We start from the raw sequence: 12,599 nt of genomic DNA on the forward strand, positions 1-12,599 counted from the left end.
CTACACAAAGCACCAACTTTAAAGCTAGAACCACAAACCTCAGTGAGGTGAACGACTGCTCTAACACACTTTTTGAATACTTGTAAGAAATGCAAAGTAGCAAAAGAGACTGCACATTTAGCCCGACTCGATGCTTTAATGTGTACAAACTGGTTTCCCGATCCAGCTGAGTTAAATGGTGTAGACATGCAAATAGATGCTTCTGCAGTGAGATGGAGAATAGAGCCATTAGCTGCGTGAGCGTCGATGCACGGTGTGCCTCCTCAAACACTGATGCTGTGTGTGAGTGTGTGTTCATGAAGGCATACAGTGCATGAAAAGCCTCCTGTAGTTGAGTTCCTGTGTGTCTGTGTGTATTAATAATGTATTGCTCTTTCTGTCTTTGCCTGGCGTTGACTCTGTGTTGCTCTGTCTCCCCCTGCAGGGCTTCAGGAACAAGCCAAAGAAGACAGGACATGTCAAACCAGACCTTATCGACGTGGATTTGGTTAGAGGTGAGAGAGAAAAAGTTTCTGTGTTTGCAAACTTCCTCTCCATCAAGATAATTAGATTAGAAACCGCAGAGGCTTTCTGCAAAAGCTGAAAGAGAGGCCGGCGTCACCGTGCCAACCTCCTGTCGATGTTAATCCTCGTTCTTTCTCCATCGGTCCGTCTGCGTTCTCATCTTTTCGCTTCCGTCTCATATTCATCACAATTTCAATTCCTCATTGAATCAGTAAAATGTATCAATGCATTGTTATTTCATCGCACAGGATAACAGAAACAACATGAAAAAGGAGGAGAGGATGAATAGAAAGCGGGGGACAGAGAGAGAGAGAGAGAGATAGAAAAAATGTGTGATGAGCTTTTGGCTTTATTGTTTTTTTTCTCGTTAAAACTAAGTGTGTCTATTTGATTCTCGTCCTCCGCAGGTTCGGCGTTTGCCAAGGCCAAACCAGAGAGTCCGTGGACGTCCCTGACCCGAAAAGGCATCGTCAGAGTCGTCTTCTTCCCGTTCTTTTATCGATGGTGGATCCAGGTCACCTCCAGAACCATCTTCCTCTTACTGCTGGTTCTCTATCTGCTGCAAGGTGTGTGTGTGTGTGTGTGCATCTTCCCCACAACCAAGTGGGATGGATTATGCCAGTGGTCTTTGTTTCTTATTTTCAGACTGGATAAATATGGAGGCTGTAGTGGAAATATCAAATTTCAACAGTTATTAGTTATTGAAAGTGTCCAATGAGGTCCAATAGACATGAGAGACCAGTTGCATCATTGACAACGTTTACTGATTTACTGCTATCCATTACTTAATGAACCTCATTAAATGTTTAAATCTTTTCCCAATTATCGAAAATGTAGTTCACAAAAACTGCAGATAAGTTAATATCTTATCTGCAGTTTTTCTTAGACTACACTTGCAGTATACACAATATCTTGAAAGCGTAGTGTTCTCCCAGGTTACGCCTACATATCCGCAAAAACACTGAAGACTACTACTACTAATAATACTTTGATTTTATATAGCGCTTTTCTGAATACTCAAAGACGCTTTACATAAGAATCATTCACCCACTGAGAGGAGCTACCATGCAAGGTGCCACATCAGGACTATCTAACATTCATACATTGTAGGCGCAGCTACGGGAGCAATTTAGAGTTAAGTGTCTTGCTCAAGGACACATCGACACGGGCTAGCGGAGCCTGGGATCGAACCGCCAATCCTCTGCCATCCAGTGGCGAGCACACACTGAGCCACAGTCGCACTGAACGGTGTTTTCCACTACCTACACCATGATGCCCTTTATAGCCGAAAACAGACCGTGTTTTCTTCTTTTATCTTTCTCTCCAACCCTCCGCCCTTCCTGCTAACTTCCCCCACATGCTGCATAACAACACACACCTTTTGATTTATTACCACCGTTTCATCCAGTTCATTTTGACCACCAGAGGGCAGACATGCAGTCACCAGGTCATTAGTTGTTGGAGTTGTCTTTTGGTCACTTGATGAATTCAAAGTACAACTTTTACTACATTTTTACCCTCTTTTTGGTTTCCACAAACATCTTAGAAAAGTATCTGGATCTCTAGCGCCACGACTTTCTCTGCATAGAAGTATTGTAGTCCAGAAAATCCATTTAGAGACCAAGTGGACGGAAAAACCCAAATGATGAAATGTACAGCTGCAGAGTTTGATGTTAAAACAACGTTTACACTGCCATTCGATTTCTCTGTTTACAATGTAATGGACGCCATTTTCCAAACTTGCAGTTGCAGCATCAGTCCTGTATGCGAGCATCCCTCAGCATCATGGGATACCGACCACCGAGGTGTTCGGAGCCATCTGGCTCATGCTGCTGCTGGGCACCGTCCACTGCCAGATCGTCTCCACCAGGACCCCGAAACCCGTCTCCAGCAGCGGGGGGAAGAGACGCAGGTAAGCTCTGGGAAGGAAAAGAGGAAGGGCTGCTTATGAGGAGGAGGGAAAGCGCTGCCGGAAATATACATTATAGTAGAGATCAAGCGAGGGAAACGCTGGAAGAGATGAAGACTAGAATGGAGATAACAAGCACGATGTCTAGAAATAAGGGAGTTGTGAAACAAATAAATGAATGTCTATTGTTGCTGGATTGCGTGTTTCTCACTGTTTGCTTTCTGACAAGTTCACAAAAGAATTAACCTAAAGATAAGCATATTTATCATGGAGAGAGTTTCTGTCAACATCAGCAGACTTTTCTCAGCTTTCCAACTTAATTTAGTGTCCATTTAATCTTTATACATTCTTTTGTTCTTGGATCTTTTGCATCTGGCCAATAATTAGGAACAACATTTAGGTCTAATTTATTTAGGTATTTCCTCTAGACTACATGCTCGCCAGCCTTGGAAGCTCTCCATGATAAATATAACGTCACCGGTTCAAGACGAATGGGATTTATTGTGTGTGACAGTAGAAAGTAGTTTGCTTTACTTTGTGTGTTTTTGTAGTTTTTAGACTTGGTTTGTGGTTTCTGCTCCGTCGGGTTCCAGCTCCTCAGTGCTGCTGTTTCTGGTTCACAAATACTTAAGACAATTTTCAGACTCTTGGGAAGAAAATTGGACCATGCCACAGTTTTGGAAAGGGTTTGGAGGAAGCGTGGTAACAGTGGTTGCTCCTTTACTGAATACATTTTGGGTCTCTTTTATTAAGGAAAGAGGAAAAAAGGGTCCAATTATAATTACACAAGATTCTGTTCCTCTGTACATTTCTCTATATCTGTCTTTCTGTCTTCCTCATCCAAGTCTCAAAGACGTTTCATCTCATAGATGAACAGAGAACTCAGTCTCCAGGTCCGAAAGTGCACACAGTCTTATACATATCAAACCAATAAATATTGTCAACAATTATTATACTGAGCACTCGCTTCTCCTCTATCACATTATTAGGAGCAATTCTGCAAAATCAAACGTTTACATACATGTGCTGCAAAAGTAGATATAACACAAAAAGGCTTTTGGTGGAAATGTGATGTTTCCTCATCGCACTGTAAAATCTGGGACATTGTTTGCATTGTTTTTGCTCCTTTTACCCCGATAAAGTTTTCAAAGCCCTTTTTTTTTAATAAAAACATTTGTCTATTTGTTTTGTATAAATACAGGTTGTAGATGACTGTCTGTCCTCAGTTTGAACTTTCTCTTAATATTGGAAAGCTCTTGCGTTTAGTTTGACATTTTTTAATGAAACATATCTACTCTTGCAGAATAACAACCTAAATGAGGGTTTTGGTAGAATGAGCTTTTTAACTGTCTGGCGGGCGCCTGAGTTTTGGGCACCAGTCCTTTTGCTTTTTGAAACATGGCACTGTCTGTCTTGCTTCTCTCAAAGTAAAAGTATCTTTTACTGCTAACACTTGTTGAACTCATAATGAGAAAATGCAGCCAGGTTCCCGGTGGACACACTGCTGTAGTTTCAAGTCTCCTCTTTAAGTCTCTCTCCACTCTCTATTCTTTTCAAACTGAAGGAAGTTGAGGAAGGCCTCTAAGATGGAGGTGCATAGGGAAGGCGACGGGTCTAGCACTACCGATAACACACAGGAGGGGGCGCCACACTCCCACTCATCCTGCAGCACATACAGCCTGGGCACTCTCTTCCAAGATTTCTGGCATGATATCTGTAAAGCTGGGTGTGTATTTTCGTTTCTCATCTTCCTAAAACGAGATGATATACAAAGACAGGACTGGGGTTCAGTTCACCAAATGATCCAAAGTTTTAGGCAATTTGAGAGAATCATTTTGTTGTTGTTGGTAAAATATATACATTTCATCAAATAATTAAATTTGGTCTTGTAATCTTACTGGTTACTCCTGCACACGTACTCTTGATTTAATTATTTCTGAACTGAAATAACAAGAACTGAATCCCGGCCTCGAGTCAGACCTTACCTGGGCTTCGTCAGCTGCAACGTCTCTTTCTTAACTCATTGCTAACTTTACCCTCCTAATGAAATTGCCCAATTTCTCATAGGTTGACTGAATATATATTCCATTCGATGAGCAGCATTGTCTGCACAACTATAAATTCTTGAGGCACCAAAATGTAACAAAATGAAAACAATGTTTTGTCTTTGGCACCACTCTTTTAATGAGGAACGAAGGGACTGTGCAGCTGATTTTGATGTGCATGATAAGCTGCGTTTGACAGAAACATGGGGTGTGGATATTTGCTGGAGAAAAAAACTCCAAAAAAGCAGTTTCTCAAACTACATTTTTGAGTAATTTGAATTTGACCACAACTGTCTCAGACAGCTGCTTCCTCCCCAAGCTTCTCCTTTGACCAGCTTCGACAACGGTGTGGAACATTTCAGAGCACTAAATGACGCCCGATTTGGTTTAATCATCTATTGATTATCTGCCACGCTCACTTCAAGACACCTCCCCCTCAGTCGGTACACTTTCTCAGTGATACAATCATTAAGCCTCTGATTTAACTTTATTTATGTCAGCTGAGATTACCAGTAACACTGTTTAGTTAATTGGTTATCATCGTATTCAGCGTTCTAATTGAATCACTATTACAGCAGCAGCCCTCCAGTACGTCACGCTTTGTGCAACATTTCTTCTCATATTGGTGTTCATTCTGTCTGAATGTTCCACAGTGATGTGTTGAATGCTTCCCGTTAGTGGGATTTATCTCGCCGCATGTCTTCTGAGACTGAACTTCACAACTACTGAGCTCACTGCCCTGCTGTGTTTTAGTATCTAAACATCTGTCTGTATCCATCTGTACATGTCTATCTTTTTCTATCTCTCCTCGCTGTTTCTCCTGCCTGTCCTCCTTCCCTTCCTCCGCTTCCTCCTTCAGATCCAAGAAGTCCAAGCTGTCCATCGACAAGTCGACAGAGACTGACAACGGCTACGTCTCGCTGGACGGCCGGGTGACCAATCGCAGCAGCGAGGAGGGGCTCCAGCTCCACGAGCCGCGATGCGATTTGCTGACCAGGGCTGATGAGGTGTGCTGGAACGCTCACATCCAGCCCGCCCACATTCTCGCACCCCTCGGCACGGGACTGATGCTCGCAAGCGGCAACAAGGTGATCGTCGCACCAGAAACACCACGACACGCCCGTCTCTCCAGGATGTGGCTGACGTGTGGATTCTGTCTTTTAGGAGCCGGCATCGGATGAGGCGTCCAGTGAGGAGGACCCTGAAGCAACCTACAGCGCCCTCCGCAGGGGAGTTGAAAGAATGAACAGTGACTCTACGCTCAGAAACCGCAAGAGTACACACCACCACTACAAGAAACACTTCGCGGTGGAGGTAAACGCACACAAAAGGCGACACGTTAGATCAATTTATAGCAGAAAAATGGAAACGGGACAAAAGCTTCATAACACTCCTCCCTGCGGTCTGTCAGGACGTTTCCAAGTCTGGCACCAGCTGCAGCTCCAGATGTTCCAGTCTGAGGACTCAGGACTCGGAGAGCACTCGACACGAGTCTGAGACGGAGGACCTGATGTGGGAAGACTTCCTGCACTGTGCCGAGTGCAGATCCTCCTGCACGTCAGAGACGGGTATGAAGATGAGATCAAAGAACATCTAGAGAAGCATTTGTTCAAATGATGTTTTGATGAACCTGCTGAAGTCCCTGTTCATGCATCATACTTTGGGGTTTGTAGTGGAATTAATACTGTGACTCCTTTTCTTGACAGAGGGAGAAGGAGGAGGGACGCCCGTCTGTCCCCCGGCTAAAAAGGAATACAGAGACGACCCTTTCCATCAGGTCTGTAAAGTCAGACATGCTTGGTGCGAGATCGTTTTGATGGTTTGCTCTTCTAAATATGAATCTAAATAAGAACTGGGCTTAATTTGATTGAAATGTGTTTATTTTTTTAGATGTCTCAGTATTGCATTTAAATGTTTATATTAACTTTGTAGTTATGACCTGCTTCACACTAAAAAGTAATTTAAATGCGGTTGAAACAATTTCATAAGTTGCACTTTTCAAACAAATTCAGCCTTATTCCAACCAGACCTCTTCTGACCTGCAAGTCACCAAAACATCTGGTTGTGTCCTTGCTTCTGTCTTTCCGCTAAAGTCCCATGTTACCACCTGGCTCACAGCTGGCTATAAAAAGAGAGTCCACACATTGATCTCCAACACAAAACCCTGTTTATTGTCAGGTCCAAACAATTCACGCAATCAAAGCAGGACAAGGCTGGTGCAGCAGGTCCTGCTGAGTGAGAGAGCGCGACACTCCCATTGGTGCCGCCTTTTATGCCCTCTCGGAGGCGGGCTGTCCCAGCTCAAAGCCATCTTAAACCGGGGTCCCAGGTGCAGAGTGGGAGGGCCGTCACACCCATTTGAGTAGAACTACGGAGCAAAGTGGTGAACAGTAAATCGACAGGTCAATAATAATAGGGATGTTGTGTGTTTTGTCCTCAGGGTCACGCTCCCTGGCTGCACAGCTCCAACCCCGGTTTGGAGCGAGTGAGCGCCATCGTGTGGGAGGGCAACGAGTGCAAGAAGGCCGACATGTCCGTTCTGGAGATCAGCGGCATGATCATGAACCGAGTGAGTGACAATTCTCTCGGTCCTCAAAGAATTACATGCATTTAATGATTCACCGACAAACCGTCTGTTTCTCCTCCTCCCTGCAGGTGAATCTCTACAACCCTGGTATCGGCTACCAGGTCTTTGGGAACGTGGTTTCAGTGACGCTCGGCCTCACACCTTTTGTGTACAGGTACTGCTGGCATAGCATACGTCAATTAAATATATTAAGTTTGGGGGATTCAAGACTTTGAACCTCTTTAAAAGTACAAATATTTAGATGTTGGCTGTTTTACTTTGTCGTCTCCTGCAGGCTGGCGCAGTACAGGGACTTGGATCAGCTGACGGCGCTCTCAGCCAGTGAGCTGCTGTCTGTGGCGCTGGGAGGCGGGTCTGGATCAGACGCCATGGTCATCACCATGGTAACGCTCAGCTTCCTGGTACGCGTTTGCCTTACATGGCTCTTCTTCTTCCTGCTCAGCGTCGCAGAGAGGACCTACAAACAGGTGAGACGAGGACACCGAGCTGTTGCTTGAGTTCTTCACCCCAACGTTGAGGCGGACGCTTCAGTCTGAACTCGCCTGTCGGTTAAACTCATTGTCGTTCACGTCTGTGTGTTTCAGAGGCTGCTGTTTGCAAAGCTGTTTGGTCACCTGACTTCAGCCCGCAGAGCCAGGAAGTCTGAAGTCCCCCATTTTAGACTGAAGAAAGTCCAGAACATCAAGATGTGGCTGTCGCTACGCTCCTACCTCAAGGTACATGATGACCTTTAACGGATGAACTGGTGTCCATGTGAAATGCCCTTTTCAACTTTTATTTCTACATCTATCTGTTAATTTGGGAGTTTGGCGTTGACGGCTGCGGTGAATGAAATGTACAGACATGAAGCGTAACTCTCTGTTGCGTTTGCAGAGACGAGGTCCTCAGCGCTCGGTGGATGTGATCGTGTCGTCTGCCTTCCTGCTGACGCTGTCCGTCGTCTTCATCTGCTGCGCCCAGGTACTTATGAATCATAACAACACTCTGGCCTTGGTGTCCTAGAGTATGTCGACATTAAATCTGTTATCTTTGGGGTACATTAGTGACATTAGTCATTAGTGTACTGTTCAGTAGTTACGTGAGATTCATTTTAGTGTGGACGTAGTCTAGATTCAGGTGATTGTCATTGACAATACAATAAGTTATTTTTTATTCCTTTTTAATTTATCTCAGTTTTGAATGGATTTTTAAATTAAAACAACTATTTGTAAGATCTTTTGGCAATCTTAGTAAAAACTAGTGCAGTGTCTTTTTAATTATACCACTGGAGGGCGCTAACAACAGATATCTTTTAATTCTACACATAGTGGCTTTAAGTTAATCAGAAAGCCTTGACGCCTTAGACAAAAAAACAATTATTATTATTCAAAATAAGCCTTATTTACAGACCGATAAATGAACTCTCCTCTCTCCTTCCAGTTGCTCCACATCCATGAAACGTTCCTGGAGTGTCACTACAACTGGGAGCTGGTGATCTGGTGCTCCAGTCTGTCTCTGTTCCTGCTCAGGTTCGTGACTCTGGGCTCTGAGACCAGCAAGAAGTACAGCAACACCTCCATCCTGCTCACCGAACAGGTACGTGCACACGCCCCACGTGCACGACCGCACAGCCGGCACGTCCTCCAACAGCGACGCTGATCCTCTGTGTGTTTCAGATCAACCTGTATCTGAAGATGGAGAAGAAGCCAAATAAGAAGGAGGACCTGACACTGGTGAACAACGTCTTAAAACTGGCTACCAAACTACTCAAGGTAACGGCCATCTCCAAACTCAAGCTTTTATTTATTATTTGAGGCAGAGCTCTCTTTCTGTTGTGATACCTGCACTAACAGTCTTTTTATGAACTCTTCTATATGCCTTATAATCTAACCAACTGTTTATTTCCCCTCCAGGAGTTGGATACTCCTTTCAGGTTGTATGGTTTGACTATGAACCCTCTGCTCTACAACATCACCCAGGTGGTCATCCTGTCGGCCGTGTCAGGAGTCATATCTGACCTACTAGGATTTAACCTGAAGGTAAGTGTGTTTTATGGGTTTTAATTTGCTGTTTTACATGTCGTTGTTGGGCTGACAGGCTAGTTAAAGTCATGCCAGCTCAGACCAGAAAGCAGAGACGGGGAAACGCTTCATCCATCATATTTTAGTTTGATACTAAACGGAGATCAACTCGTTCATCAGCAACATTCAACGTTTCATTCTTTGTTACGATGGTGTCTGACATTTCAAGCTCAGGATAGACAGACGAGGCCAAAACGAGCCTCTCCTCCATTTCCTACACTGACAGATCTTCAACTTGATGCTCTGGAGCGTCTTTTTGATTAAGTGTATTTTGCCATTGAAGTGTAGAGGCAGGTCTTCTTTAACCTGCGATGGGCTGTAGCTTCACTTATTATTTAAATTCTTCTGCTGGAAACGGAACAGGCATTTAAGCTCACATCACCATCGTGTGTATTAATCCTGTTCCTGTCTCACTTCCTGTTCACAGCTGTGGAAGATTAAATCGTGACAGTGAACGGAGAACGGGCGTCGGCCTTCACTCACTGACTGACTCACTGAACGCTCGCCTGACTGATTTCACGCTCGACTGAAACGTCTCGACCCACCGGAGACGTTCTCCTCAGCGTTCCCACGTTGTGCAATTCAAAAACTATTTATTTACCCACTCAGTGTTTTCTACTTAGGGTTTATTTGAATTGTAGTTTGTTTAACTTTTGTGTTCTGTGGCACAAAACAATGCTATATTTTACCTGTCTACAAAAAGTGTTAGTATTATTATTAAGCATAAGTTATGTTTAATGTGATGTTTAAGATCTCGGCTGCATTTGAACAGTTCAGTTTTCATTTCAGCTCGTTCGCATATTTAAAAGGCAAAGAGCTGCCGACGGGACAACTATCATTTTATTGTAAGTTTTCGTGTTTTATTTGCTTCAACTTAAAGTTCTTATTTATATGTTGAGTTCATTTTTAAAACAGAATTTCAAACTGTTACAACCTTAAAACCTGTTTTAAGAATACACGTGTTACTTTCAGACAGAAAAGGTGGAAGATGAGTCTCTAGTTGAATTACAACTTAATGGTTAAATTTGAATAAATAATACAAAAATATCTTCACAAAGCATATCCTCATAAAACTGGGATGCTTTATTCTCTCAAACTCGACTGCTTTGTTGAAAGCAACGGTCCACTGACATTAAAGAGACTTCTGCTGTGACTCCTGGCATTTCATAAATAACCTCTATTCCATATTCATAGCAGCTCCCAAGAAACTAAACAAATACTGTTAATGTACGTTAACCATTCTGTATTAAAGGTTTTACATTTGCTGACTTACCTGAGGTGCAATGCAAAGAAACAATCATCCAGATCATGGAAATAACAAACAATAGACAATAGATGATATTAACAGAAACCTCTGTTTACGTTTAAAAAGATCCCTTTTATATTATTTTAGTGAGGGCAATTTCATGACCCATATCGGACGAATGTGATGGTGTTTCTGTTAACACATGTCACAGAAATGAATCCGCTTAAAATAAATTCTGTAAGCGGAGCGGGACGACTTAACTTTTACGGGCAGATTAGGACATTCGCCTATTGTCCTCACGTGAAGCTGCTTCCTGGTTCACATCAGAGCACTTCCTGTTTCAGCTGGTTAGGTCTGAGTCGCATGGGGTGTTCTTGTTTTTGTGATGATCCCAATTTGTTGTTTCTGTGTAAAATAAAACACAGATTTTTCTTTTAAACTGACTCAGCTGAGTGTGAGTGAGGTGAATGACCCACCAGCAGCTCAGTGGCCGTTAGAGAATCCAACCAGCTCCATCACGGCGAAGGAAAGTTGCATCACTCCTTCCTTTAGCACACGGAGCCATCCTTTACGAAACACAAGGAGATAATGCCGTCTCCTAATTCCTTGAGGCTGAGGAGACGGGTCTGTGTCTGAAATCACTCTTTATTTATTGTCCACAATCTTCTTTGAGTGTCAGAACTCTTGAGTGTTAAAGTTCTGCTCTATATAGTGAAAAGTGATTTATTTGATCTGAATATTAGTTATCCAAAATAGGAATCTACCTCCAGATATGGAGTATCTCTAGAAGATAGTGAATGAGTGAAAAAGAGTGCTTTTGGACACGGCTTATCTATTCTAAAATAAGTAATCATATATTAGTGCTACACACATAAAGAAAAACATTTGATATTAATCAAAAGGGAGGATTTGTTTTATGTATCGTGGCTGTTGACGTTTAGTTGAACGCCATCAAACGTAATTTCTCACTCTTGAAGCCAGAAGTCAATAAAATGTACGATTGCCTTCAACAACAGCAACAGTTCAGCTCTGGAAGGTTGTGGACGGTTCCATCTCGTCTCCCAGTTTTTAAAGTCCGTGGATGTGACGTAGAACGTGATCTCACAACAATCAGATGAAAGATTAGTGCGCATGAGCCTCTCCTCTGCCACAGGTCTCTGAACAGTTAAAGCAAGTCTGAATGCGAATGAAGATACGCACTTTAAAAACAGATTCAATGGGGAAGAATATAAATGACATCTTGTTTCAATGTCAGGAGTTTTAGTTTTTTGTATCTCACCGGCTCGACACAGCATGCGTTTTCTGTTCAAGCGAACGCTAGCTCTGAATTTATTGAGTCATCACTCTGAAGTACATTCTGCATGGTACATGAAGTCATAACCCACAGGAAATATCTTAAATGTGATTCAAATGCTTTCGTTGCCTCAGTTAACGAATTGGCGTTTTGCTATGAAGCTAAGTTTGTTCATGAAATGACATCATTGTGTTTGAGGGAGAAGACCAAAGTGCTTATTTTACTTTTTGTTTGTCTCTGCTGAAAAAAATAAAAAGAATGTATTTGCAGCGTTATGCTTTAAAATATATTTGTTTCCCTTTGGAAACACCTAAGTTGTATTATTGTTTTCTATTCGGCCTTTTTGTTCCGTCAGCATTCATTTGTAGGTCGTTTCTCTCAAGGAGAGGCGTGATTTACTGTTTTAAGGAACAAATACGTTTTAAATGTACGTATGAATCTAAGTAAAGGACTCTGATGTTGTGATTCTGTTTTCAGAGTCTAAAAAAAATTAGATTTTTTTTTTGTGAACTGGTCTGTCCATAAGGTCTTTTTTTCTAATAAAAATAACTGGATGTTGACTGATTCTTTTGTCTTTCAGTTTTCTAGCAGCTCAACAGGTGCTGCCAGGATAAAGGAGTCTTAAGTGTTCACTCAAATAATAAAAGAACTAAACGGTGCTTTAACTTTTTATAATATATACATATAATATATATATACATTTTATATATATAATATATACATATAATATATATACAGTATATATATGTATAATTCATATATATTATATATACATATAATATATACATTATATATGTATATATTGTACATATAATATATGTATAATTCATATATATATTATATATACAATATATACCTGTAATATATACATTATATATGTATATATAGTACATATAATATACATATATATACAGTATATATATGAATTGAAGTAGTTGAGAAGAGATGACATAC

The 12,599-nt window shown here is 42.0% G+C and overlaps 1 protein-coding gene across 1 annotated transcript in view; it reads left to right on the forward strand.

The window, feature by feature from the left end:
* The window catches only part of LOC306752658 (protein PHTF2), a 30,496-nt gene extending 18,291 nt beyond the window's left edge, over positions 1-12,205 (forward strand). The window contains exons 5-21 of the mRNA XM_079236452.1: positions 425-494; positions 912-1,070; positions 2,251-2,416; positions 3,978-4,139; positions 5,318-5,546; positions 5,623-5,772; positions 5,870-6,026; positions 6,165-6,235; positions 6,899-7,027; positions 7,114-7,199; positions 7,320-7,512; positions 7,630-7,761; positions 7,919-8,005; positions 8,465-8,620; positions 8,701-8,796; positions 8,938-9,063; positions 9,533-12,205. Of these exons, the coding sequence (XP_079092578.1) occupies positions 425-494; positions 912-1,070; positions 2,251-2,416; positions 3,978-4,139; positions 5,318-5,546; positions 5,623-5,772; positions 5,870-6,026; positions 6,165-6,235; positions 6,899-7,027; positions 7,114-7,199; positions 7,320-7,512; positions 7,630-7,761; positions 7,919-8,005; positions 8,465-8,620; positions 8,701-8,796; positions 8,938-9,063; positions 9,533-9,553 (2,190 nt within the window). The 3' untranslated portion in view covers positions 9,554-12,205. The remainder of the gene's footprint in view (positions 1-424; positions 495-911; positions 1,071-2,250; positions 2,417-3,977; positions 4,140-5,317; positions 5,547-5,622; positions 5,773-5,869; positions 6,027-6,164; positions 6,236-6,898; positions 7,028-7,113; positions 7,200-7,319; positions 7,513-7,629; positions 7,762-7,918; positions 8,006-8,464; positions 8,621-8,700; positions 8,797-8,937; positions 9,064-9,532) is intronic.
* Positions 12,206-12,599: the final 394 nt, after the last annotated feature.

This window comes from Taurulus bubalis, assembly GCF_910589615.1.
Source record: "Taurulus bubalis genome assembly, chromosome: 20".
In the NCBI taxonomy this organism is placed as follows: Eukaryota; Metazoa; Chordata; class Actinopteri; order Perciformes; family Cottidae; genus Taurulus; species Taurulus bubalis.